The sequence below is a fragment of the Canis lupus genome, chromosome 1, assembly GCF_011100685.1.
Source record: "Canis lupus familiaris isolate Mischka breed German Shepherd chromosome 1, alternate assembly UU_Cfam_GSD_1.0, whole genome shotgun sequence".
In the NCBI taxonomy this organism is placed as follows: domain Eukaryota; kingdom Metazoa; phylum Chordata; class Mammalia; order Carnivora; family Canidae; genus Canis; species Canis lupus.
Genome location: NC_049222.1, coordinates 29649102 through 29674786, shown reverse-complemented (window position 1 = coordinate 29674786; position 25685 = coordinate 29649102). Strand labels below are relative to the sequence as shown.

The 25685-nt window shown below is 45.7% G+C and overlaps 2 protein-coding genes and 1 pseudogene across 2 annotated transcripts in view; all 3 read right to left on the bottom strand.

The window, feature by feature from the left end:
• Positions 1–4459: 4459 nt before the first annotated feature.
• LOC100856045 lies at positions 4460–15954 on the bottom strand (annotated as a pseudogene).
• SLC35D3 (solute carrier family 35 member D3) lies at positions 14811–18480 on the bottom strand. The gene is made up of 2 exons (XM_038525581.1): positions 18012–18480; positions 14811–17101 (listed from the first exon to the last, which is right to left on the bottom strand). Exons 1-2 carry the CDS (start codon positions 18448–18450, stop codon positions 16269–16271), a joined length of 1272 nt encoding a protein of 423 aa, XP_038381509.1. The 5' UTR covers positions 18451–18480; the 3' UTR covers positions 14811–16268.
• Positions 18481–21016: 2536 nt separating this feature from the next.
• Positions 21017–25685, bottom strand: part of PEX7 (peroxisomal biogenesis factor 7) — an 86069-nt gene continuing 81400 nt past the window's right edge. Inside the window, exon 10 of the mRNA XM_038526125.1 lies at positions 21017–21377. Coding sequence (XP_038382053.1) covers positions 21345–21377 — 33 coding nt within the window. The 3' untranslated portion in view covers positions 21017–21344. The remainder of the gene's footprint in view (positions 21378–25685) is intronic.

Genomic DNA, 25685 nt, shown 5'->3' with positions numbered 1-25685 from the left:
CTAATGCAACTGGAGGACTTGGTAATTAGATCTGGTTCCTGTTTTAGCAGTTAGTCAACTATCTTCTAAAAGAAAAGATCTTAATTTTTCTTATTGAAATATTAAACTAAAGAATTCTCCTGCACCAGGGCTCCTGGGTGGCTAGTTGGTTAAACATCTGCCTTCGGCTCAGGTTGTGATCTCGGAGTCCTGGGATCCAGCCCCGCGTGTTGAGTTCCCAGTTCAGTAGGAAGTCTGCTTCCTCCTCTCCCTCTGCTCCCCCCATCTCGTTCTCTCTCTCTCTCTCTCAAATAAGTAAATGAAATCTTAAAAAAAAAAAAAGTATCCTCCTGCACCCTGAATTTCTACTGGATCCTCAAATAATATCCGTAGCCACATGCACCTTTTCCCCTTGCATTTGAGGTAATGACTTCATATTTTTCTCTTTATCATTGTGTATTAATCAGAGGTTCTCTTGGATCTGACTTAGATTGTGTTAGCTCTGGATACTTGCCACATAGCACTAATGCTATTACTACGCATCTTAGACATCTTTGGGGTCACTGGTTCACTCCTAACCCAACAAATTATTCTATTGCCTTTAAAAAAAAGCCTCCCTTCTTAACAATAAGAAAACAATCCCATTATAAAATAGACTAAAGACCTTGACAGACACCAAAGAAGATATGCAGATGGAAAATAAGCAGATGAAAAGATACGCTACATCATATGTCATGAGGGAAATGCAAATTAAAATGAGATACTGGGGATCCCTGGGTGGCACAGCAGTTTAGCGCCTGCCTTTGGCCCAGGGCGCGATCCTGGAGACCCAGGATCGAATCCCACATTGGGCTCCCGGTGCATGGAGCCTGCTTCTCCCTCTGCCTGTGTCTCTGCCTCTCTCTCTCTCACTGTGTGCCTATCATAAATAAATGAAATTTTAAAAATAAAATAAAGTAAAATGATATACCACTGCACACCTAGTAGAATGGCCAAAATCCAGGACACCGACAACACCAAATGCTGACAAGGATGTGGAGGACAAAAACACTCAAACATTGGTACAGAAATGCAAAATACTACAACCCCTTTGGAAGGTAATTCGGCAATTTTTTATAAAAATTAACATTATCACACAATCCAGCAATTCCCCCACTCGGTATTTACCAAAACAAATTGAAAGCTTGTATCCACACAAAAACCTACACAAAGATGTTTATAACCACTTCATTCATATTGCCAAAAATTCAAATCAACCAAGATGTCCGTCAGTAGGTGATGGATAAACTGGTACATCCAGACAATGGAATATTATTTAGGACTAAAAAGAAATGAGCTATCAAGCCATGAAAGACACGGAAACTTAAATGAGTATTACTAAGTGAAAGAAGCCAATCTTCAGTGACTACATACTGTATGGTTCCAATTTTATGACATTCTGGAAAAGGTAAAACTAAGGAGACAATAAAAGGATCAGTGGTTGCCAGAGGTTGGAGGCTGGGAGGGGGGATAGAAAGGGATGAGTAGTGAGAGCCCAGAGGATTTTTAGCTCCATGAAAATACTCTGTATCATACCATAATGATGGACATCTGTCATACATTTGTACAAACCCACAGAAGGTAGAACAACTAAGAGTGAACCCCAATGTAAACTATGGACTTTGGATGATAATGATGCGTCAGTGTAGGATCATCAATTGTAACATCTGTACGACTGGTGAGGGATGTTGATAATGGGGAAGGCTGTGCATATGGGGGTGCAGGAGATACTTAAGAAAGCTCTGTAACTTCCTCTCAGTTTCACTGTGAACCTAAAACTGCTCTAAAATATAGTCTAAAAGGGGTTTTCTGCTCATTCACCCTTTTCTGTGGCTCCTTCTTCCCTGATCCTCTTGGTTCACTTCTTGCGGTCTCTTTTCCTTAGTGTTATCCTGGTCTGTTGCCTAGCTTCACTAAGATAACTCAGTGCTAACTTAGTAGCTGTTAAGACCCACATTTCTCCAATCATAGCATGACTAGTATCCCAGGGTGTCTTCTATTATAAGACCCCATTAGGGAGACGCTGGCCTCCAGTGGCTCTATCTAGTCATTTGCTATTTATTAGTTATATTGATCACCATCCCCAGAGGGATGACAGAAATCCTGGCACAGATATTAACTCCACAATACAGCACAAATTTGTTCATCCGCCAAGAGCTCTTTCAAACACTGTTCAAAAGATTAAAGAAAGGGCAGGACAACTTCACCCTCCATTTTTTGCCTGACCTATTTCTACTTTCCCTGTCTGAATTGTTAACAATGTTCTATATTATTTTTCAAGGCAAGCATCCTCAAAAAAAAAAAAAAACCCAAAACAGAAGAAAGTTTCTTTATGAACATTTTTATTGGATTGAGCAAAGCAAGTCTCCTAAAACCTGACCCCATGGAGCCTCAGGGCACCAGGAGTGCTGGGCAAGAGCTCTTGTCTTAGGCAAGTAGACTTCCGAACAGCCTGCACCCAGTCATCCTGCCTCTTTGCTTCTTATTCCTTATCTGGCAGATTCAATTTGCAGCATTTTATTTTCCAAGAATGGCACTATAAGGAGACGAGGCTTACCTATCAGGCAATCTTAAAAGGAGCTTATAATCCACTGTAGTTTCCAATTGAATGAGAAAACTGAAATTATACTTTGATTTCATAACTTTGATTTTTTTTGTCAGTCAGTCAAAAAGTATTTACTGAGTGTTAGTCTCTGTTGCAGGCACCGTGTTGGGCAGTGGGAAGGTGGAGGACAGATAAGTCCGCTGAATGTGTGCCTTTGTGCGGTGAGCTATCTGGCCTTCTGTCACCCTTTTGGGAATCATCTCCCCACATGGTTATGGAATTGAAGGGGTTGGTATTTGCCTACAAAATCATTCAGCAAATGAAGAAGGTAGTGCCATCCTATGATTACAGCAGCACTCTGGAAGGCTTAGGTAATATTGGGCAGAGTGAATTTCCCTTTATATCATTGCAATGACAGTAAGTGCCCATGGAAATGGCCATTCACCAAGTTGGTAATAATATTTATAAAATATATTGCAGATTTTGGAAGATAGCCACTAGGTGAATTACAAAATAGAAAAGTTTTCCCTTTTTGCCTATCCAATTCATTTGAAAATTGAACGTTATTCCTTAAAGAAAAATAAAGAACAAGCAATTTGAAGTGGATTGCTTATTGTGCCCTGTTTAAGGATAACTGGACCCAGAAACTATTGATGAGAGAGAGTGGCGGCCCTCCGGAGAATTGTGCAGTCAGTACGAAAACACTCTACAGATACCCAGGACTTTTGACTTGCAGTATTAACTCCCACTAATCCAAGACAGGCGTGCTATACAGCAGAGATGTATTACTGGTGGTGTTTTGTTATATCACACAATAGATAGCACTCTAGACTCGTCATAATTGCCTGGAAAGCCAGCACTAAGACCAATAGCACCCCTTACTCATTCAGAGATCTTTGATACAAGAAAACACACACACACACACACACACACACACACACACACTATATGAAGCCAAATAGCCAAACAAAAAGCAAAAAATTTAATCCATTGTCCAGATAACCCTAAATTAGGTGCTCTGCATCAGAGCAGAAAAACATCAAGAGGATTGTGTTTTTTAATTTTTCAACTGAGGGCATTGGCATCAAATGATTAAAATAAAGCTTGTTCTCTTCTATCACACCAAAAAGAAGTCTGATCCAGAGGCGGGAATGGATCACACACATTTGGAATTATATCATGTGGTGGGACAAAATCAACCACATGCCCTTTGCTAGTAAGTAATTGTTCTTTCTGTTGCATCAAGTTTATTTCATGAATTGTTTTTAGAACATTTCATTGAGGTAAATCCATTGTTACATTTTTCAAACCTCAAAGATCTACTGAATTTGTTTACAATTTGAGAAGGAATTTGATGAAAACAATGACTTCTTTCCTTTTGCTTTCATGTTCTAAAATCTTTTCTGCAGTGAAATAAAAGAAACAAATGACAAATAGGCATTACTCAGACAGCTAGGGGAAAATTGTTTTTGCTCTTTAGAACATAGCTGATATAATAAATTGACTGTTGGCATAAACCACAAACAAATTCTTTCTTTTTTTTTTATAGTGACTGGGGGAACACAAGCCTTTTATTGGTCTAAAGAGCATAACTAGTTAATAGGCTTGGGCAGAGCTCCCCTATCTGTCCTGGCTCCCATCTTCCCTCTCCTGGGAGTTTGTGACTCACCCCCAGGGGAGAAAAGTGTTCTGGACAGGAGTGGCAGACAGAGCCAGGATAAAAAATAGAGAACTGGGGTCTGAAAGGGTATCATGGTGAAGTAGAAAACACAGGGTTATAAGATCATCCAAATAAAAAGTCCATCAGGGCATAAGAGAAGTTTCTTTCTCCACATGGGTCCCCCACCTGCCCTTGCCAGGAATAGGAGGGGGCAGGAAGCTTCGGCTGGATATTTCCTACTGTGCCTTTTGTGTCATCAGCATCTCCCAGATGTTATCCTCAACTTCCCTCACACTCCACTCCAGGTAGAATTTTTTCTGTTCTAGTTCTTTAATTTTTTCTTCTGTTATTTTCTGTTTCTCTAACAGTTGGCTGTGAATTACCTCCTTGGACTAAAGAATAAACATTCTTCCTACATCTTCAGACATGTTGGTCTCATCTACCAAAGTCAAAATCTGTATAAGATGTGCATGCTTTTTCGTTCTGTTCAGCTGTTCAATCTGTATGTCTGCAAGCTTCACCTTCTGTTGAGTGTCAGTAACTTTGGTTTGAAGTTCTGTGAAGGTCTTCTTCAACTCCAGATCCACGGGAGCCACTATCTTGGTTCACCCACAAACAAATTCTTACTTGAGTTCTGCTATAGAATATTGTCCTCACAGAAACACTCTCAGCTTTTTAATGAAATCAATGAAAAAAATTGAATAGTGTAGCTTATTCTTATATACAATACTGTGCCTTCAGCAGTTCTATAAATTAAAAACAGCAGGTACAGGACGTGTGGAATCCTGGCACATCACCAGTTATAAGCCGAGTGTTGGTCAAGATGACGGAGGAAGAAGTGGAAGAAAGAGAGCAAGACGCGGCCTTCCATCCTTGCCTCTTGTTTCTCATTCATGATCTTTCTCAGTGTGTGAAGTGAGTGGCAGTGTTTTGCTTAGAATACTGGCCAAGCTGCTGAACTACAAGGAACCCTGAGGAAAAAGCTCAACTTCTCTCTTGCAGTAGCCTGAAAGGAGGGGTAGGGTTAGTGGCAGAAACTCTGGCTCACGGGATCATTCAGGGCCCTCGTTCTGAGTGCGCTCCGACATCCCTGAGCTCTGTCACAGCCGGGCTAGTGCCACATCTACAGTGGAGTGAGTCATGAGGCTGGAAAGAGAGGAAGGAAAGGACAGTAGGTTTCTTACCACTTTCTTACAACAGCTTTTTTTTTTTTTTTTTTAATTTTTATTTATTTATGATAGTCACAGAGAGAGAGAGAGAGAGGCAGAGACACAGGCAGAGGGAGAAGCAGGCTCCATGCACCGGGAGCCCGATGTGGGATTCGATCCCGGGTCTCCAGGATCGCGCCCTGGGCCAAAGGCAGGCGCCAAACCGCTGCGCCACCCAGGGATCCCACAACAGCTTTTTTGAGACATCATTCATGTTCCACATAATTCACCCATGTAGTGCCCATTTCAATGGATTTTGGTATAATTCATTATTCATTTCAAAATCATGATAAAACATTGCTATGGACAGAAAATGTCCTCCCAAAATTTAGATGTTGAGATCTTAATCCCAGATGCAGTAATGTTTGGAGGTGGGACTTTTGGGAGGTGACTAGATTTGGATGAGGTCATGGGTGAGGACCCCAAGTGAAATCAGTGCCCTTATAAGGGTATGAAGAGCCCAGAACTCTCTCTTGGCCTTGAAAGGACACAGTGAGAAGGTGACTATTTACAAGCCAGCAAGCAGGTTCTCATCATGCTGGCACCTTGCTCTGGGACTTGCTCTGGGACTTGCACTCCAGGACTGATAGATAATATGTTTGCTGTTTAAGCCACCTGCTGTGGTACTTTGTTACAGCAACCTGAGTTATATATATAAAACATAAAATTTGCCATTTTTACAATTTTTAAATTGGATAATTGCATTATCCAGTCCAAAGCTTTTTCATCAACAAGCAAGTTTCTTGTAACAAAGTGATATGAACATTCTCCACACCCCTTTCCTTCACTTTCCGTTGGCTGCAGCTGACTACAGAGAGATAGGAGAGTAGTCCAAGGTAAGCAGCAGATGCCCAGCTGAAGCACAGGGCACTCCAGTACTGAGAGGAAGAAGGGAGAAGGAATGCCTGGGGAAAACCGAGTCCCCACTGAAGATATTTATCTAAATCTTTGTCTTCTACTGCTTGGGCTATCATAACGAAATACTGCAGATTGGAGGTAGCTTAAAAACAACAGGAATTTTTCATAATTCTGGAGGCTGGGAGTCCAAAATCAAGGTCAGTTGGCAGATCCGTGTCTGGCATGTGCTCGATTCCTGGTTTACAAATAGCCGTTACCTCTTTGTACCCTCACATGGCAGAGAGCAGAGAAAAGAGGCTAGCTCACTTGTTTCTTCTTATAAAGTCACCAGTCCCACTTATGAGGGCCTCACTCTCAGGACCTAATTATTTTCCAAAGGCCCCTATCTCCAAATACCATCACATTGAGTATGAGGATTTCACATGAATAGGTGCAGGGGGGACCCACACGCATTCAGTCCATAACAAGTGTTCTGTCTTCTACAGAAGTCCTAGTGACATGCCTATCCATGAGCCCAATGCGGGGCTCAATCCCTGACCCCTGGGATCATGACCTGAGCGGAAGGCAGCTGCTTAACCAACTGAGCCACCCAAGCACCCTCTTTGGATCATTTGTATGGGGTTTCTGGTTAATATTTAAAATTTTGGTGACCATGGGGAGCATTGCCCAGTTTGGTCTTTCAGATAAACTTCAGAAGATAATCTTTTTAAAGATTTTATTTATTTATTTATTTATTTGTTTATTTATTTATTTATTTATTTATTTATTTATTTATTTATTTATTCATGAGAGACACAGAGAGAGAGAGAGACTGAGAGAGACAGAGGCAGAGACACAGGCAGTAAAAAAGCAGGCTCCATGCAGGGAGCTTAATGTGGGACTTGATCCCAGGATCCTGGGATCATGCCCTGAGCCAAAGGCAAGATGCTCAACCTCTGAGCAACCCAGACATACCCAGAAGATAATCTTTAGGGTTTATATTGCCCTTTCAAGGAATGTTCAGTGAGTCTTTATCATCACTCCAGCCCTTTTGGACATAATTCTTCATGTATATAAAACCACTAATTACATACATTATACAGAAATATTAAAAAGAGGAAATAGACTGTTGAGAAATTGGTATGTGATATAGTCTTAACACATTTGTTGAGTCAATGCATAGATAATGGATAGATAGATGGATGAAAACTAGTGTTGCAATGGGTACAAAATAGTTTTACTTTTCAAGTACATTTTCTTTTTAAAGCAAAATTAATTTTCAAGTCGATATTATATCAGTTGGGAAGCTTTTGATTGAAAGAAAAAGAATGCCCAACTAAAAGTGACTTTAGAATAGGATTTTTTTTCCCCTATAATAAGAAGTATGGACAGAGGCAGTTCTACTGTTGTTAATTCAACAATAAAATGAAGGAATCAGTGAACAGGCTCTTTCTGTCATTCATTTCTTTTTAAGATTCATTTATTTATTTGAGAGAGAGAGAGTGCACACACTTGTACATGATGGGGGGAGAGGGAGAGAATCTTTCAAGCAGATTCCCTGCTGAGCATGGAGCCCCAGGCAGGGCTCTATCTAACGACTCTGAGATCATGACCTGAGCCAAAGTCAAGAGTGGAGTACTTAACTGACTGACCCCCCCACCCCCACCCCGGGCGCCCCTGTTTCCCTTATTCTTCTTGCTTCCTCATCAAATTGCCCTTCATCCTTAAGATTGTGTCCACTCTAGTTGCAAAATGACTACCATACTTTCAGACATCACATCCTTACCAACTGCATGCAAAGGCAGGATAAAGGGAGTTTCCTCTTATAGAGAACTTGCCCAGAATGCTTCCCTTGCACGTTTATTCATGTCTTTCACTAGCTGGGGTCACAGGCCCACCCCCAAAACAGTGATTGGCAAAGAGATGTGAGTCCACCATGATGGCTTTAGAAAAATGATGCCTAATCTGCTAGGAGGTTGGTCCACTTTCCCTAAGCACTTGCTGCCTTTATCTGAACAAATTTAGAGTTCTCTGTGTAAAGAAGAATGAGATAGGGGGCAGGGGGATGACAGGTGGGCAGGCAACCAACTTTGCATTAGTTATAAAATTTTCCAGAATAACTTTCTCCCTCTCCTTCTCTCCCTGAAGTGGAACACTAGAAGGAAGATATTCTAATAAAGCTGGCTTTTCCACATTCTAAGAAGTAGTGAATCATACTGGAGAATGATTGCTTTTTTATTGTATAGAACAGTTGTTCCCTCCAGTTACTTCTTGAGAAAAATATTGAGAAAACAAGGAACTGGGAGACTTAAGTCTTTTCCTCTGGGAAATGGGACTGTTCTGAGAGGGGAGGGCCTTGCCACACAGCAGTAGGCAGCGCCCCAGGAGAGAGAGGGGGATGCTCAGGGACTCCAAGAGCAGGGACCTCTGATAGTGACTTTCAAATGTTCCTTTCTACACTGAAATGCCCTTATGATAGGTAGCTTCAAGCATTCGGTAAATCTTGTCAACTGCGTCTCAATGCCAACTTCATAGTAGCAATACCTTGTGTAAAAACGGGAGTGCAGGAGCCAGTTGGGAAAAGCAGTCTGAATAAACACTCTCAGGCTAGCAAGAAGCCTCCGTCCAGAATAGGCAAATCCACGGAGGCTGTAAGCAGATTAGTGATGGCTGGGGGCTGGGGGGACTGGGGACGAATGGCTAGTGACTTCTATCTAATGGCTACAGGACTTCTTTTTGGAATGATGAAAATGTTCTAGTGGTAATGATTGTACAATTCTAAAAACATACTAAAGACTATTGTGCACTTAAAGTGAACAAATTTCATGGTATGTAAATTGTATTTCAATAAAGTTGTTTGGGTTTTTTTTTTCTTTAAGTGATCAACACAGCAGCTGGGTGCAAGAAATAATCAGCTTCCCTGAGCATATCCAGTGAATCCTCAGGAACACCTGCGAAGGTCTGTAAATCCCGAGGTTATATCTAAGGTGAAGAATGAGTTATTTTATTTGAATATTAAGAGATAGATTGACCCAAAAGGCTGGGTAGCCTGGGGATTCTGTTATAATAGCAACTGAGCCTTTCTTTGCTCTTCAACTGTTTTCTGGGTCCCTTAGTGCTCACAAACAGAAAATGATTTATACATACACACATATATTGGTTGTTCTAGAAATAAAGTTGAATCAGCAGAAAAGAATTAGGGATAGAGGCAGGCTCCCCACTGAGTGGCAAGGTCAACAAGCACTACAGCTGTTCATCACCACTTCAGCCTCATGGTGTCTGACTGGCAGTGAAACTTATGAGCACTGGAGCCAGCCTGTGTCCACATGTGAACCCAGATGTACAGGTTACCAGCTCTGAGATCAGGGCAAGTTACTCAGCATCTCCATACCTCAGTTCACCCTTTGTAGGATTGAGATAATATTAATGCAAACCTATAGGGATGTTGTGGGAATGAAATGAATTAGAACTTGTAAAACACTAGAACCTCACCTAGCAAATAGTAAGCACTACATTTTTAAATTTTTAAAAAAGATTTTATTTATTTGGGACAGAGAGAAAGAGAGAGCAAGAGCGGGATGGGGAGAAGGAGAAACAGACTCCCCACTGAGGAGAGAGCCCTACCAGGCTCAATCCCAAGACCCTGAGATCATAGCCTGAGCCGAAGACAGACGTTTAACTGACTGAGCCACCCAAGGGCCCCAGTAAGCACTACAGTAAAGGCATCAAGTAGTATTCTTTATAACAGTTTGCAATACACAAATTCTCCTAATATCAGTGAATTTGTGAACAATGAATATAGGACTCAACTGAATTGTAAACTGAAGAGAAAGGTGATAGATCTAACCTGGGTTGTTTAAGACCATCGGGGATACACACATGCTAGAGGGTAATTTGCCAGAGACCTGGGAGGCCTATCTAATCCTTACTGGAGGGCAGGACGGCACAGCTTGTGTGGTGAAAAATCAAAAACAAAACCAAAGCCAATAAACAACCTCTTTTGGTCCTTTACTCTCCCTGTTGGCTGAGAACCGTTAATTTATGTTTGTGTCATTTGGGACTCTTTGGGTTATAAGCGGCAAAAATCCCAACTTGAAATGACAAAAGCAAATAATGACAACAACAAAAGGCTTTGCTGAATGGAACTGACAATCTGAGGAATAGTGCTAACTCAAGTGAAAGCTTAATTTCAGGGCCACATGAAGTCACCAAAACTCAGTTTCTCTCTCTTTCTACCTCTGTGGTCTACTTGGACTCTGTATTGTTTCCTTTCTGTTATATCTTTTCTTTGTGGCGAGATGGCAGCAGCACGTCTGCCCCACCCCACCCCATCCTCCTAGGTTCAAGTCTAGTAAGAAAAAAACACACAACTGAAGTCTTTCCAAAAGTACCCTTGCACGTCGTCAGTTCTGACCAGCTCCCATGCCTGAACTAATTGTGCTTCCAAGTAGAGGAAACGCTTTGATTGGATTGGCTGGACCACACACCAAGGGTAAAAGGATGGAATCAACAGTATCTGAATTACAGGAACCCAGAAGTGGAGAGGGGATGGTTCCCCAAGGGAGATCTGGGAGTTCATTTACCAGCCCTGCCTCCTGCTATCCTGCATTCTACTCTGCTCTGCTCACCAGCTTTCTTCCAGCCCTGCTATCTTCTCCCAGGAACAGGACAGGACAGATTTGGAGAGGAATATACCCGGAATTGTTATGTGTGTAAGGGGTGGTGATGGGTGTGGCCAGGGAGAAGGTACCACTTCAGCAGATGCTATAATGAAGTCCAGCCTGGCAGACAAACCATGGTATCTAGGGATGGAGGCAACAGATGAGTCAGGTCAGCAATTATCCCCAGAGATTAACATGAAAGTCATGGGTTTCATTGTAGGTAGTTGGAAACATGGTCAAATACAACCCAAAAGTAGAAGAAATTTCCGTTATGTAGAAGCGAAGCACCCCAAAATGGAGAGGGGGGGTTGATACTAATGACAATTGCCAGGACACACCAGTATGAATGTGCATGGACTCTTGCTCACAATGCACTTGGACTTGAAAGTTGCTCACGCTCACATGCAGCTGTCACCACGGCTTGGGTGCAGGAGTGCTCCGCATTCAACTTGAGGTGAGGGGGGGCCAGGAGTTAGAAGAAGGGCCAGCAGTCTGGGATATTTTTATTTTCTTTTGGAACCTTCCTTAGGAATGTCTAGCTTCCCTTCACAACTTCTGTCTTCACAGAAATTGAGCAGGCTTTTCAAAAGTCTTTAGGCAAGACTTCTGGTTCCAGCTGTAACATGTCAAGAGTTTAGAAGTTGTAACTCTAATTTTTACAAGAAAATGATCAACCGACTGAAAATAAATGTCTTTTCAAGAACCCATGGGAGAATTGCAGTTGCAAGGTGAGCTGCCAGCCCCAGATCTGGATAGACAGGTGAATCCAGGGAGTTACAGCAGACTTTACCTGAAGCAGAAGCCATTAGAACTGTAACTGGTAAAAACACTTAAATAGTAAATGTTATGAATTCCCGCAGGCTGGATATGAACTATCATGACGGTGAGAAACTCCTAGGGCCCCAGAGGGGGGCACCCACACTTCATGGGTTTGACTTCCAGGAAACCCTGGCACTCTGGCAGAGGCAGGAAAAGAGTAATCATTGTGAAATATGCCTAGACTGTTCTCATAACAAAATCCTACTCTTCAGAAGCAAAGACTCACCAGAGCCTTACCCCATTCCAGGGAAAGAATTTCTCCATTCTCCCACTGTAGGCCTCTCTGGCCTTCCTGTCTCATCTACAGGGAGAAAAAAGAAAAGAAAGACTAAGAAAAAGTTGTGAAGGTCACAACCCAGGGACATAGGTTAAATGTCCTAAAAGACTGAGATGTCATAATAAGATTGTAGAACACTTTCCCTCTGCTACCATTTACCAGCACACCAGTAATGCTCCGATATGATGAGAGTGGATTGCAGCTGAAAGCTCTGAGGTGCATCACACTCTAAGGAGGAAGCCCAAAGACAGCAAAGAAATAAAAGCAAGGACACTGGAAGAATTTGAAGCCTCTGACACCCATGGTTTCAGCAAACATCAAACAGAGCACCTTGTAGCCATATTAACATGAAATCTCACACTAGAAGCTGATTTACCTCAGGTCCTGTTATCCCACACATCATCTGGCTTTCCAAAACAAACAAACAAACAAACAAACATGATAAGGCATGTTGAGCAGCAAGAACAAAACATGTCTAAGTAGACAACGCAAACATGAGAACAAGACTCAGGACACGGGCTTTGGAATGATCAGACAGGGAATTTGAAACAACTACAACTAAAGTGCTGATGAATCAGACGAAAAAAGCAGACAACATTCAAGAGCAGATGGCCAGGTGAAGCAGGGAGATGGAAACTCTTAAAAACAATAGAAAGAAAATGCTAGGAGTTCCAAATACCAAAACATTGTGATAGAAATGAAGAATGACTTTGATGGGCTCATCAACAGAGTGGATATGCCCCCCAAAACAACATATCAACAGAAACATTCCAAACTAAAGTGCAAAAAAAGGCATCAGTCAGTTGAGGACTCGTAAGTTTCACCCAGCTTTGGCTCCATGAAGCATCACTATTTATCCCACAGATGCTTAGGCCCTCTGACAGCACTTTTTTGTTTGCAGGATGGCTAGTCTTGCAGAAGTTTAGGCCGCTGCTTGAGCTCTGCTCAGCCATCCGCAGCAGCACACACACACCCTCTCACCTGCACATTCTGGGGAATGACTCCCCCAGTATTTTGGATGATCTATGACTCAAATCATAAGAGAGGGCTAAACAGCATTTAGGGGATGAGGCCAGCAGCAGGGTCAGCGTTGAGAAGGTCCGTCTGACATCATGCTGTGCTCCACAGACACAAACTCCAGTCAAGAAATAGCAAGTGAGTGTGAGGCAGGGCCTCCATTCTGCAGAATTGCTAGAGGAACAGATTATCAGGGCAGGGACCAGACACCCAGTTACATGCAAGGCGAGGACATAATCTCAGAGAGAAGGAGACTCCAAGTTGTCTGAAGTAGGGCACAAGGACTGGGTCACTCAAGCAACAGTGGTGACTTCCATTTTGAGTCCCTCCCACTGAATATCCTGGAATGCCTCAGAAACTTCATTCCCACTGGACCATGGCAGAGCCCAAAATCTGTAGTCTGTAGGTGGGCCTAAGTGCTACTGGCAGTGGAAGAAGGATTTGGAAGCCAGGCAATGCTTGCCACCTGCTCATGCTCGCCTGTGGCTGAGCTCCAGGACTGACTCACATCCTGCCCTGCCTTATGACTTACTTCCTTCAGCCATGCACAGACACCAAGCTTTGTCCAAGCCAATGGGTCGACAGAACGTCTACTTCTGCTCTCCCCAGGTTTTTGCTACCTTTGCACACTCCCCTCTATCCCCTCCCTCCATAAGTGCCTGTGATGGGTGCTTTTATGTGACAACCTGGCCAGGCTGTGGTCCCCAGTTGTTTGCTCACACAGTAGGTTAGTGGTTGCTTTCAAATTGTTTTGTAGATTTGATTAATATTTACAATCCGTAGATTTTGAATAAAAGAGGTAACCCTCCATAATGTGAGTGAGCCTCATCTAATCAGTGGAAGGACTTCAGAGCAGACTGAGGTTTGCAGAAGAAGCAATTCTGCCTCAAGACTGCCACACAAGGGACGCCTGGGTGGCTCAGTGGTTGAGCGTCTGCTTTTGGCTCCGGGTATGATCCCAAGGTCCTGGGATCGAGTCCCACATCGGGCTCCCCGAGGGAGCCTGCTTCTCCCTCTGCCTATGTCTCTGCCTCTCTCTGTGTGTCTCTCATGAATAAATAAATAAAATCTTTAAAAAAAAAAAAAAGACTGCAACACAAAAACCTTACCTGAGTTTCCCACCTGCCAACCTGCCCTACAGATTTGAGACTTGCCAACCCCCACAAATGTCAATTCCCTAACCTCTCTCTCTGAGACAGATGACAGATAGATGATTGATTGATAGAAAGAATAGAGATATGAACTTCTAGGTCCTGCTTATCTATATGTAAATTTATATAAATTATATAAATATAAATATATATCTTCTTGGTCCTGTTTCTCTCTAAGTGATAGTGTCTCTACACGTTTGTTGAGAGGAAAGAGTTCATTCTTTTGCAACAAAAGCAAACCCACAGTTTTGGCCAAAAGGGAATTTCTACAGCGAAAGCCAATCATGCTCTCCATTGCTCTGACAATGGTATTAACAAAAAATGATATACTTTATTCCGCTTTGCCATCTTTCATTAATTCTGCTTCACAGAGGTGCAACAGGATGTGGTCTCCTGGCCTGTTGACCTCAAAATTAATTCTTATCTTTAAAGAGGTCATAATAGCCCTAGCCAACCATTTTTAACTACAGACATATTAGGGCTCATACATCCCAAATGGCTTGTAGAGGAACCTGTGGAAATGACGAACTGCCCACGCAACCAGCACCAGTCACAAAGCACCACATTACACTTGCTCACCGGCTCATGAAGCCAAACCGATGAAGCTGAAACTTTCATTTTTTGACTTTGCTTTTTATTTTGTTTTTTGAAAAATACAGAAAAATATAGGATACTACCATCTGAGAGTCTCGGGAACATGCTGGCAAATAATAAAAGTGCCTTCTCTCAAATTACCTCTCTGGAGGGAGCTGAAAGTACGACGTCCCTCTGGGTGCCCTCTTCTATTTCATCTCAGGCTCCATATCAACTGATGCCAGCTGTGGTTGGCTTTCTTACTGCAGCGTGAGGCAGTATTTTATTTTACTTTATAAAGGTGTTCTTGACCGGAAAACGAGGATGCTTTTGTGGTCATTATTGTTGTTGTTTTAAAGTAAACTGCCATGCTAACTTAAGAAAGTCTCAATGGGGTGGCCCCTCCATAAGAGAAACCAGACATCACACACTAAAGACCAAGGCAAGCTACCCAGCCACGACAGAACACAAATGTGTCTAAAACAAATTTATAACACCGTATCTTTTAGCAGATCGACTCATACTTTTATTTTGACAAATTTAAGATAGAAAAATATCATAAAGTGAATATAGCAGTTGCAGTTTTTGAAACAGGGCTTGGGATGTGCAGCGTGACTCGAAAGAGCTAGCTCAACTGAATGGTCTCACTTCTATTTGGGCTTAAGACCGAATTATTGTTCAGCCTTTGCATTTGCTTGAAAAAATACTGGACACAGCAAAACTGGCTTTTCAAAAGGTTATGGCATTCAATAATAAATATGATGAAGCAACGAACCTAAACAACCTTTAAAACATTTTTATAATTACTAAAAGCCAACTTTAAGCTTCAGGTTTAAAGCTAAGAACTCATATATTCAAAATAGCTTTAACATTTTCTACCAATATATAATAGAATAATAGAGTACTTATTTTTTAAAAAGTGAAGAAAAATTAGAGTAAACATATTTCAGATGACTAGAAACAGTAAACATCAATTCAGTATATAGATGTGTGTATATATGTGTATATGCCCACATACATATATTATATGCACATATATACATATATATGTGTGTGTGTGTGTGTGTATATATATATATATGATTTCAATAAGATACTCTTGCTCAGCTGGCCATAAGATCTGTAGTCGTAGCTATCACTGAAGATGCACCGGGGTATGTCCTCGTTGAGCTTATTAAGTGCGGTCATCCTGTCTGTACTCCCTCTCTGGAGGGGCTGGGTAGAGGAACTCTTAGTACATGCAGACATTTGGTTATGGTAACAAAGACATAAAATTCCCTTCCCTAAGCACCTTCACATTTGTTTGTCTCTGCCACGCCTCAGGGAAAATCACGCTGAATAATTCACACAGGTGCTAATTCTGTGGCTGTCAGCCCAGCTTCCTTCTTTGCTTCCCTTCCCCACTCCTCAAAGAATAAAATCGTGTGGCCCCTCATCAAAATACGTCATCTCTAACATATAAAACAAGTGTATGTACATATATACATACATGCATTTCCTTTTCAGGGACTGGGTAACTCCTCGTTATCTATCAAATAATCTTTCTTCACGTACTTGGTTCCCCTAACCAGTCTCCACACTTCGAGGTAAGCATCCTTCAGTGACCTCTTGCTCACTTCCTGGGGGCCGTCCGTGACCTGCGAACTCCTAGCCGCCCGCGGGCCTCCTCTGGGGCTGCCCCTTGCCTCCTGCCCACTCTTGGGAGTGAAGCCACCTGCTCCCTTGCCACCTTGTGACCCGCCGCCGTCTCCATCCTCCGCGGGCAGCTCCTCCATGACGAAGGGCCGCTGATCTCCACCTGGCTGCGCCTCCTCCCCCCGGGGCTGCGTCTCTAGGTCCTCGTAGTTGCTTTGCTTTCTGGTCTCCAAGAATTTGGCCACGCAGTAAATGATGGAGCCCAGGGTGTTCACCACCACGCCGGCAATGAACAGAGAGGTGGGCTCCACGTCGCTGAAGGCCACCATGCCCACCGTGATGGTGGCGATGCTCTTCACCACGCCCACGAAGCTGGTGGTCACGGCCGAGTTGATGTAGGTGCAGTGCAGGGTGGTGAAGTTCATGGCGCAGCCGATCAAGATGCAGGCCACGAAGATGCAGACCATGGCCGGGTCCCTCCAGCCCGGGAAGGCCCAGGCGCGGACAGAGTCGGTGCTGGCGAAGGAGAAGACGACCAGCAGCGGGGTGGCCGACACGGCGATGACGTACTGCGCGGTGAGCGGCCCGTGCTCCGTGTCGGCGCTGGCCTTCTGGATGAGCACCAGGTAGGCGGCGTGCACCAGGACGGCCAGCACGCCCGCCACGTACCCGATGGGGTCGCCGGTCAGGTCGCCGGCTCCTGGAGCGCCGAGAGGACCGCCGAGCCAGGGCAGGAGGGAAACAGAGAAGACACCGGGTTGGCGAGGGGGGTATTCACTGGGGCAACGCGTGGGGTTGGTGAGTTCCCAGGGTTCGCGTCCCAGCTCTGCGCGTGGGGGTAACACACACGGAGGAGCCGAGTTCGGCCAACGCCCCGCGGGAGGCAAGGTTGGAGGCGCCCGGCTCGCTCTGTCCCAGACCGAGGCCCGGGAGGTCCCCGGGGCGCTCCGCACCCGCACCCGCACCCGCACCCCCTCGAGGGGCCCCGGCAGGAAGAGCGATCCCCAGCCAGTGTCCGCCAACCCCGGGAGCGCCGCGCTCGCTCCGCGCGCGTGCGAAGGCTTCCCGTCGGCGCCGTCTCCCCTCCGGCCAGCCCTTCAAGCTCTGCCTCGCTCCCTCGGCACCTCGCGCGGCGCGAGACCCCACACGAGCCCTTGCGGCTCGAGCTTGGCTTGCGTCGTCCCCCGCCCCGCGTGACCCGGGGAAGTCCGGGGCCCCCCTCCCTCCCTCCGACTCGGCCGGGGGACTCCAGTTCCCAGGCCCCTCCCGGAGGAAGTGCCGCGTGGAGGAGAGGAGAGGGGAGGTGGGGTGGGGTGGGGTGGGGAGGGGAGGGGATGGCGGAGAGGGCGCCCCCGGGGTAGGCAGGGGCGGGGGTCGGAAGCCGGGACTGGGGGGCGGGGGGAGGAGGTCGGAGCGCTGGGAAATGCACGGCGTGGCCTCAGAAGTCCCGTTCGCGAGCCGAGCAACCACCCTTCAAGCCTCTCTCTGCCTCGGTTTCCCCATCTGGAAGTGAGGGCCGTGCACTCAGTGATCCCCGCCGCGTGTGTCGGGTGGGGTAGGGTGGGCCGGGGGCGGGCGCGGGCGCGGGCGCGGGCGCGGGTCCAGCTCACCTGCCAGGGCGGCGCCGCAGGTGGTGATGAGCACGGCCGCCAGCACCCCGGGCGAGGGCGCGCCGTTCTTGAGCACCAGAACGCCGATGAGCATGGTGACCAGGGGCAGGCAGCGCTTGAAGACCACGTACATGGGCAGGCTGAGGCCGCGCAGGGACCAGAGCGTGAGGCTGGACTGCAGCGTGGAGAGCACTGCGACCCCCGCGAAGGAGCGCGCCAGGCTCAGGCCGAAGGGGGGCACGGCGATGAGCCCCAGGCGCCGCAGCAGCTCCAGGCTCAGCGCCGCCGTGGAGCTGGTCAGGCACTGCACCAGGGTCAGGAAGGAGAACTGGTAGCGGCTGATGAGGAACTTGAGGAGGATGTTGAGGGAGCCCGAGAAGACCCCGTGCGCGATAGCCACGGAGATGCCCAGCACGCGGCCCCGGCACAGCTGCCGCATCGCGCCGGCCGCGCCGCCCCGGCTGGCGGCGGAGCTCCGGGACCTGCGGAAGGAGGGCGGGGAGGAGGGCGGCGAGCGGCGGCGCGAGGGCGGCGGGGCGCCCGCCCCAGGCCGCGGCGGAGGGCAGGGGGCGCCGGCTCCCGCGGAGCGCAGCTCCCGCCAGGCGTCCTCGCGGCTCGGCCGCTCCGCGTCCGACTGCCCCGCAGCTCCCGGGAGGCAATGGCGAGGGCGGGGGACGCCGAAAAGTGGCAGGGGTGGGGGGCTGGTCTGGGAGGAGTGGCGGGAACCTAGCGACAGCGATTTGTGAGTCTGCGACGAGCGGCGACGGGCTGTGTCCCGCGCGGTTTCCCGGTCTGGGCGGACGCTCGGCCCCCGAGGCCGGCGGACCCGCAGCTCCCGGGCCCCCGCGCCGCCCCCGCGCCTCCCGCAGGGCCCGCTGCTCCCGCTCGCCTCTCCTGTGCAGCTCCGAGCCCCGGAGGGCGGGTCGAGGGATCCCCGCACAGCTCGATTTTGGGAACAGCAGCGCTCTGGGGTGGAGCAGCGTTTATTGGCCGCAACAAGTGCCAGCACCGTACCCCCGCCCCCGCCCCCTGCCCCGGGGCCAGAGCTTCAGCCGCCTTTCCGTCCGCCGTCCCTCCCGCAGCGCAGCCGCGGGACCTTGTCCAGCTGCCAGCCAGGAAAGGGGGGAAAGTCGGTGCCAGCGGGCTGCGGGGCTCCCCGAGGCTCGGGCGCCAGCACCCCCACATCGGAGAAGCCCGCGGCCCGCGCCCCCCCCCCCCGCGGCGTGCTTTAGGGCGCGGAGGCTGGCCGCTCCCCGCCGCGAGCAACGCGCCCCCCAGTCCGTGCGCCTTCCAGGGCCGGACCTGGGGGGCGGGGGGGCCGTGGCCTCCGGTCCGCGGAGCCTGGGGCAGCAGGCAGGGGCGCTGGATCCAAGTGGGGCAAAGACGAGAACTGAGCGCAAGAGCAGAAGTCCCGGGAGGGAGCACCCTGCGCCGTTCGGGGACCACCAGGCGCGGGCGCCCCAGGGCGGGCGGGAGGGAGGCCGGGCCACGCCGGGAGGTGCAGGGGGCGTAAGGGCAGCGGAGGGAGGGCGCCCCGGGGGCGGGCACCGGCGCCCCGGCCGCGCGACGCTGGGGGTGGCTTTCCTGGACCCCGGAGCCGACCGCGGCCGGCGGGGCTGTCGTTGGCCCCTTTGGGGAGCAGACGACCCCTACCTCTTACCTCTCGGGGACCTGCAGGACCTGAGGGCTGTTTACTTTCCATCTGGCTAAGAGGAAAAAGGAGATTCTCATTTTCTGCGGGCATAAGGCTTTGGTGACCCTTCGCTCTGAATTTTTTCCCTGGAAAGTGACGCCCGGACGCCGAAACTCAGCCTCGGTAAAGGGGTTCGCCCAGCCGAGGTCACACTAAAAGCCGCTCGCCGTTGAGTTTTCGCGCTACTTTAAAATTACGGACGTGGCCAGGGTTCGGGAGTGAGGAAGAGAGCTTGGAGTTGGGGCGCACCACCTCTCCCTCCCGCTCACTTTTCTTACCCACCCGCCCCCATCGGGACCCCAACCTCCTAACCCTTAACCGCCGCCGCACCAACTAATACACAGGAACCATTTCTTTATTGATTCTACTGTTTTCTCCTTCATACGCCCCACCCCTCGCCCCGTGCTGAGCGCCACACTTCCAGCCCGGATATTGAAGCCACGATTATTTTTACCAGAGCAGGAAAATAATTTACATCAAGGATTGGCAGCATCGCTGCGGCCCTGATTCTGGGCCAGCTTTGCATGTGCTGGGAGCTCGCGTTGGTGGGAGAGATCTAGGTTTCAACCAGTCCTGCCCAGGGCCTAGGAGGGCCACCTCCCTGGTCCCCCCAGGTGGATACGGACTGCAGAAAATGTTTGCAAACGGCTCAGTGTGTCAACTTTCCAGGAATAACACTGGAAAGCAACGTACTGAAACCCGTGATTCTGGATCCCTGGGAAATTCTTCGTTTTTGTTGCTAACAGCTATGGTTACACACTATTGTCTGTTCCATGGGCTCTGTTTTTCAAGGGATGTTCTTTCTTTAGGAAGTGGGGTATGAAGCCACAGGTCACATTATGTGTATGTGTGTAGTATAAGCATATGAACAAAGTATATTCAGATTTAAAAAAAAAACTTTGAAGATTAACTTTTTAAAGAAATCAGCAAATAACAGATTTCTGCTTCTGGGGACCATTCCAATTAAAGGATGGTTTCTTTAAGCCATCTTAAGTGAATACAATAAAGAACTGTCTACATAGACCTAGTTTTGGAATGATTCATTTCTGCCAGCAATTATAATTGCTTCCATTTGTGATACTAACATTAGGTAAAAGATTTGGGGCTGATTCAGCTATCTTACCCTTCTCATTTAGGCAAGAAAATTTAGCTTAATACTTGAAACCTACATTGGCATGAAACAGTTCATTTTCTCCACTTTATTGCATATAATTCTTTTCCATTAGGGCTTTCATTTAAAAAAAATTTAATACCATCTCTCCCACACCAATTTACTAGATAAGCTCCTAAAGAAAAATGGGAAAAACAAGAATACGGTGTTTAGCAAGGTTAATTGAATAAGAATGTAGCTCTGAAGGTCAAAAAGCTGTTTGACCTACAGGTATCAAGCTCCATTATCTTTGGAGCTATTTAATACATATTGATGGCATTAAATAAATCCTTTAGTTCGTTCATTTGGCAAACATATAGAGCAAGTATTCGGGGCCAGGCAGCTGGTTAGCCACAGAAAATTCAAAGATGAGCCACATCTTAGGTCTTAGGGATTCACAGGTAGAGGTGAGACAATCCATGCATGAGATGCTTATGCAACAGTGGGTTCTTGTGGCATAAACAGAAGAGCAATAAAGAGGGCAATGAAGTCAGCTTTTTCCAGAGGTATCAGAGAAGACATTCTGGAGAAGGAAATATGGTTTTATTTCATTATTTTTAAGAGTAACCCATTCTCATTATAGTATATAAAAGGAAAACAAACTTTGTAACAATAACTGAACATGTTACCTTCAGTATTCCCCACCCCTAACCCCACACCAACCCCACTAGGCAGAGCTGGCTGTTGATGCAAACCTTCAAGTTTTTCTTACTTATCTATTTATACATATTTATACTTCTTTAAAAAAAATGTTGGGGCTGAAAAAAATAAAATAAAATAAAAATGTTGGAGCAGGATCCCAGGCTCCCAGGATCATGACCTGAGCTGAAGGCAGACATTTAACTGAGCCATCCAGGCACCCCTAATTTACTATTTTAAAAACATGGGCAGCCCGAGTGGCTCAGTGGTTTAGCGCTGCCTTCAGCCCAGGGCCTGAACCTGGAAACCAGGGATCGAGTCCCATGTCAGGCTCCCTGCATGGAGCCTGCTTCTCCCTCTGCCTATGTCTCTGTCTCTCTCTCTCTCTCTGTCTCTCATGAATAAATAAATAAAATCTTTAAATAAAAATTAAAAAAAAAAAAACCATATTGTGGGCTGGTTAGCCTTCATGATATCTACTTCCTTGTATTCAGACCTTTGGTTAATCCCTCCTAAGTTGTACCAGGGCTGGTCTGTGTGACCAATAAGACACAGCAAAGTGATGGTGTCATTCCCTCAGATCAAGTTACAACACACTGAAGCTCCCATCTTGAATTTTCTATCAGTCAGTCTGGAGGAAGCCAGATGCCATGTCATAGGGGACACTCAGACAACCTGTGGAAGGTCCCACATGGTGGGTATCTGAGGCCTACTAACAATCATGAGTGACTTTGGAAACTGATTCATTAGCCCCAGGGGAGCTTCAGATACCTGCAGACCCTGGTGACAGTCTAACTGAATTGTCATGACAAAACCTGAGCCAGAACAATTCAGCTACGCCATCTTTGGATTCCTATATAGTTTTTTCCTTGGATTCCTATAGTTTCGTATAGAAACTCTAAAATAAGTGTTTGTTGTTTTAAGCTGCTACTGTTTGGGTGCTTGTTACACAGAAATAGATAACTATTATATATATTTATAACACTTTTTTTCATGTTTTTTCATGTATTTTTTCATTTTTTTCACGTTTCATGTATTTTTTTCACTATTATACATATTGATAACACATAGTTCTACTTTATTCTTTTAAATGATTATTCTATAGTATAACCTTTCCTTCTTGAGACCGGCATCTAGATTTTACCAATGATGTAATGACTATTCTTCCACATTTGTTCTTACATATTCTATAAGTATTTGGGGTGGGAGCACACAGACAGGGAATTCTACAACAGGGAATTACTGGAGTCAACCAGTAATTTAAAATCTTTACTGCCAAATAGCCTTCCAAAAAGGTATATAACAGTGCTCGTACCTTTTTTTTTATTTTTTTATTTTTTTATGATTTTAGAACAAAAGAGAGCATGAGCATGGGGGTGGGTAGCAGGGTTGAGGAGGAAGGGCAGAGGGAGAGAGAGAGGGAATCTCAAGCAGTCTCCCCTCCAAGTGTAGAGCCTGCCCTGGGGCTTCATCCCACAACCCTGAGATCATGACCTTAGCCCAAATCAAGAGTTGGATGTTTAAACAACTGAGTTACCCAGGTGCCTCAGCAGTGCTCTCGCTTTAATATTACATATTATCAATATTTTAGTGTTTGACAAACTGATAAGCAAAATATGGAATCTCATTTTAATTTGCATTTCTTTGTGGTCAATTAGACAAAGTCTAGGCACGTATTTTGAAGTGTACTAAACATTTGCATTTTTTCATCTGTTAATTATCTATTGATATCCTTTATCCATGTTTATGTTTGATCGCCTTAGTGATTTTTGAGAGCTCTTTATTAACTGGCTATTAAACAGTCTGTTACATATGTTGCAAATATACCTTCCAATATATCTTAGCTTTGCTAATGGTGTATTTTGCTATTTTAATTTTTGTATTGCCAATCTTTTTCTTTAGTCATTTCACATGACTTTCAAATGATGTCAAACCAATTTACACCTGAAACTAACGTTAACATTATGTGTCAACTATACTTCAATAAAAAAATAAATGAGAATTCACTGAGCCAAGAGCAGGACAATCCAGGCACGTTGGCTGCATTGAACAAAGACAGAAATGAACACCTGCATTATTTATACGGGGAGTCTGTGAGCACACCTGTGTTGTGGAGCACAAAGCTGGTGAAGCAAGGGTGCAGAGAGAGGAAGGGGCTAGCTCCAAAGGACCACAGCTGCCTGATTAGTGAGCTTAAACTTTTTTTCCTGTAGTCAATCCTATAAGCAGAGAAAGGTCTTACACTCAAATTGATGTAATTGGATTGCGTTTTTAGATCTGTCTCCAGCAGCTGTGTTGGGAAGGATGGCTCTGAGGGCACAAAACTAGAAAGACCCCTCATTTAGGGAGGGATCATCTGCTGGGATTGTCCTCAGAAAACTTAACAATGGCTTGAACCAGAGCTATGCTGGCTGGATTGAAGGGAGAGGACAGAATGAAAAAGTATTTAGGGGGTCAAAGGGATGAAGATTTAAGGGATTTGTCTTGTAGTAGAGGGGTGGGGAAAAGGGAAGGAACAGGAATGGTATTTAAGTCTTTAGCTTGAGCGCCTGGGTGGACAGTATTGGCAACAAGTGAGAAAGCATGTGCCAGAGGAGCCCATTGGTGAGCAAGACCAGTTAGTCTGATTAGAAGAAAATAAGCACAAAGGCTATGGGAGACCTGAATGGGGGAGGCAGGAAATACAGATCTGGAAGTTTTCAGTGAATACATGGAACTAAAAAATATTTTTTTTTTTTTTTTTTTTGGAACTAAAAAATATTTAAGTGGATTATCTCACTCAAGAAGAGGCCTGCTAAGAAATTCATGAATTCATTTTGGGAAAGGCCAAATTATAGCCACATTGGTCAGTTAAAACATGCCACAGATAGAAGAGACTGTTGTACAGTTGGCTCTCAGCTTGCTCTTTCTGGGGGTGACATACCTTGGTAGGGTCACTCCAGACTCAGGGTCAGCGCCTCAGCAATTTAGACTTTGGATCCAGTCAAAGCAGATTTCACATTCCAGCTCTATGCTTATCGGCTCTTGGAGCCTTCATTTCTTTGTCTGGAAAACTGGGAGGACTTCCTTGTAAGGATATTATGTAAATCAAAAGGAATAACATAGAGAAATCATCTCACATTGTGCCCAGATCACAGAAGAGGTTGCAGAGGCAGGCAGGATGAAAGCAAAGCGCTCACTAGCCCAGAGACAAATGCTGTCCAGAGGCTGCCTGGCTTGTGAACTACCAAGTATTTAAAAATCTTGGGAATTCTCTTCCAGGAGAGAATCCAGCACCTTTCCTTCTGGTTCGCCAATTGCTCTAGGGAACCCACTGGATAAACATTCACCCATGCTCTTTCATACTGGGGGACTCTAAGAACCTGAGTTAAGGATTATGCAGTCAATGTCCTAAACCCCTCTAACACATCCTCAATATCGAGGGGGAAAAAAATCAAGAGAGACATTAGTTTTTAAGTCACAAGTATTTGTTTCAAAAGATACATGGTAGATTATTTTAACAAAATCTCTTGCATCCTAAAAGGAAAATAAGTAAGTGGTTTTATTTCATTGTAAATGTGATCTGGGTTAGGTATGTTTTTTAAAGACCTATTATAAATTCAGCTGATATATAGAACACCACTGTGAGCCTGCTTTTACTGAGCTGCACCTGGTGTGATGCCACTAGTTCTGGAGGGAAACAAGAAACAGCTCCATTAGCTTTATCATGACTGCTCTAAGGATGTGTTTGACCTCCTGATCCGTACATTATATTCCTATATTCATGTTAAGAAAGCAGTGTCCTCTTTCTGGGGCCTCTCAAAAACAATTTGTACTGATTGGTTTAAGAACTAAAAAGAGTTGTACTTTTCCATGAGTACATTCATTTAACAAAATTTTTTTTTTAAACAAATATTTCTTGAGCACCTTCTATGCACCACGTATAGAACCAGGGCCACGCCTGGGACTAAGACAAAGTCCTTGCCGTTAGGCCTTGAGCACTGAATTGTGCACTCAAGCAGGCTTCCCATTTATGCTGCCAGGAGCAACTTTCTGGGACTTTGAGGCAGAGAAATTCAAGCCTCACTCCTACATAAAGCTTCTCTTTATGCTCCTTTTGTTCTTTTATGTGGTCTTGTTTTTGTATGTTGTAAGCTGTCAACTTTACTCTAGAACAAGTAAACAAATATGTAATGTAATTACATAACTTAGA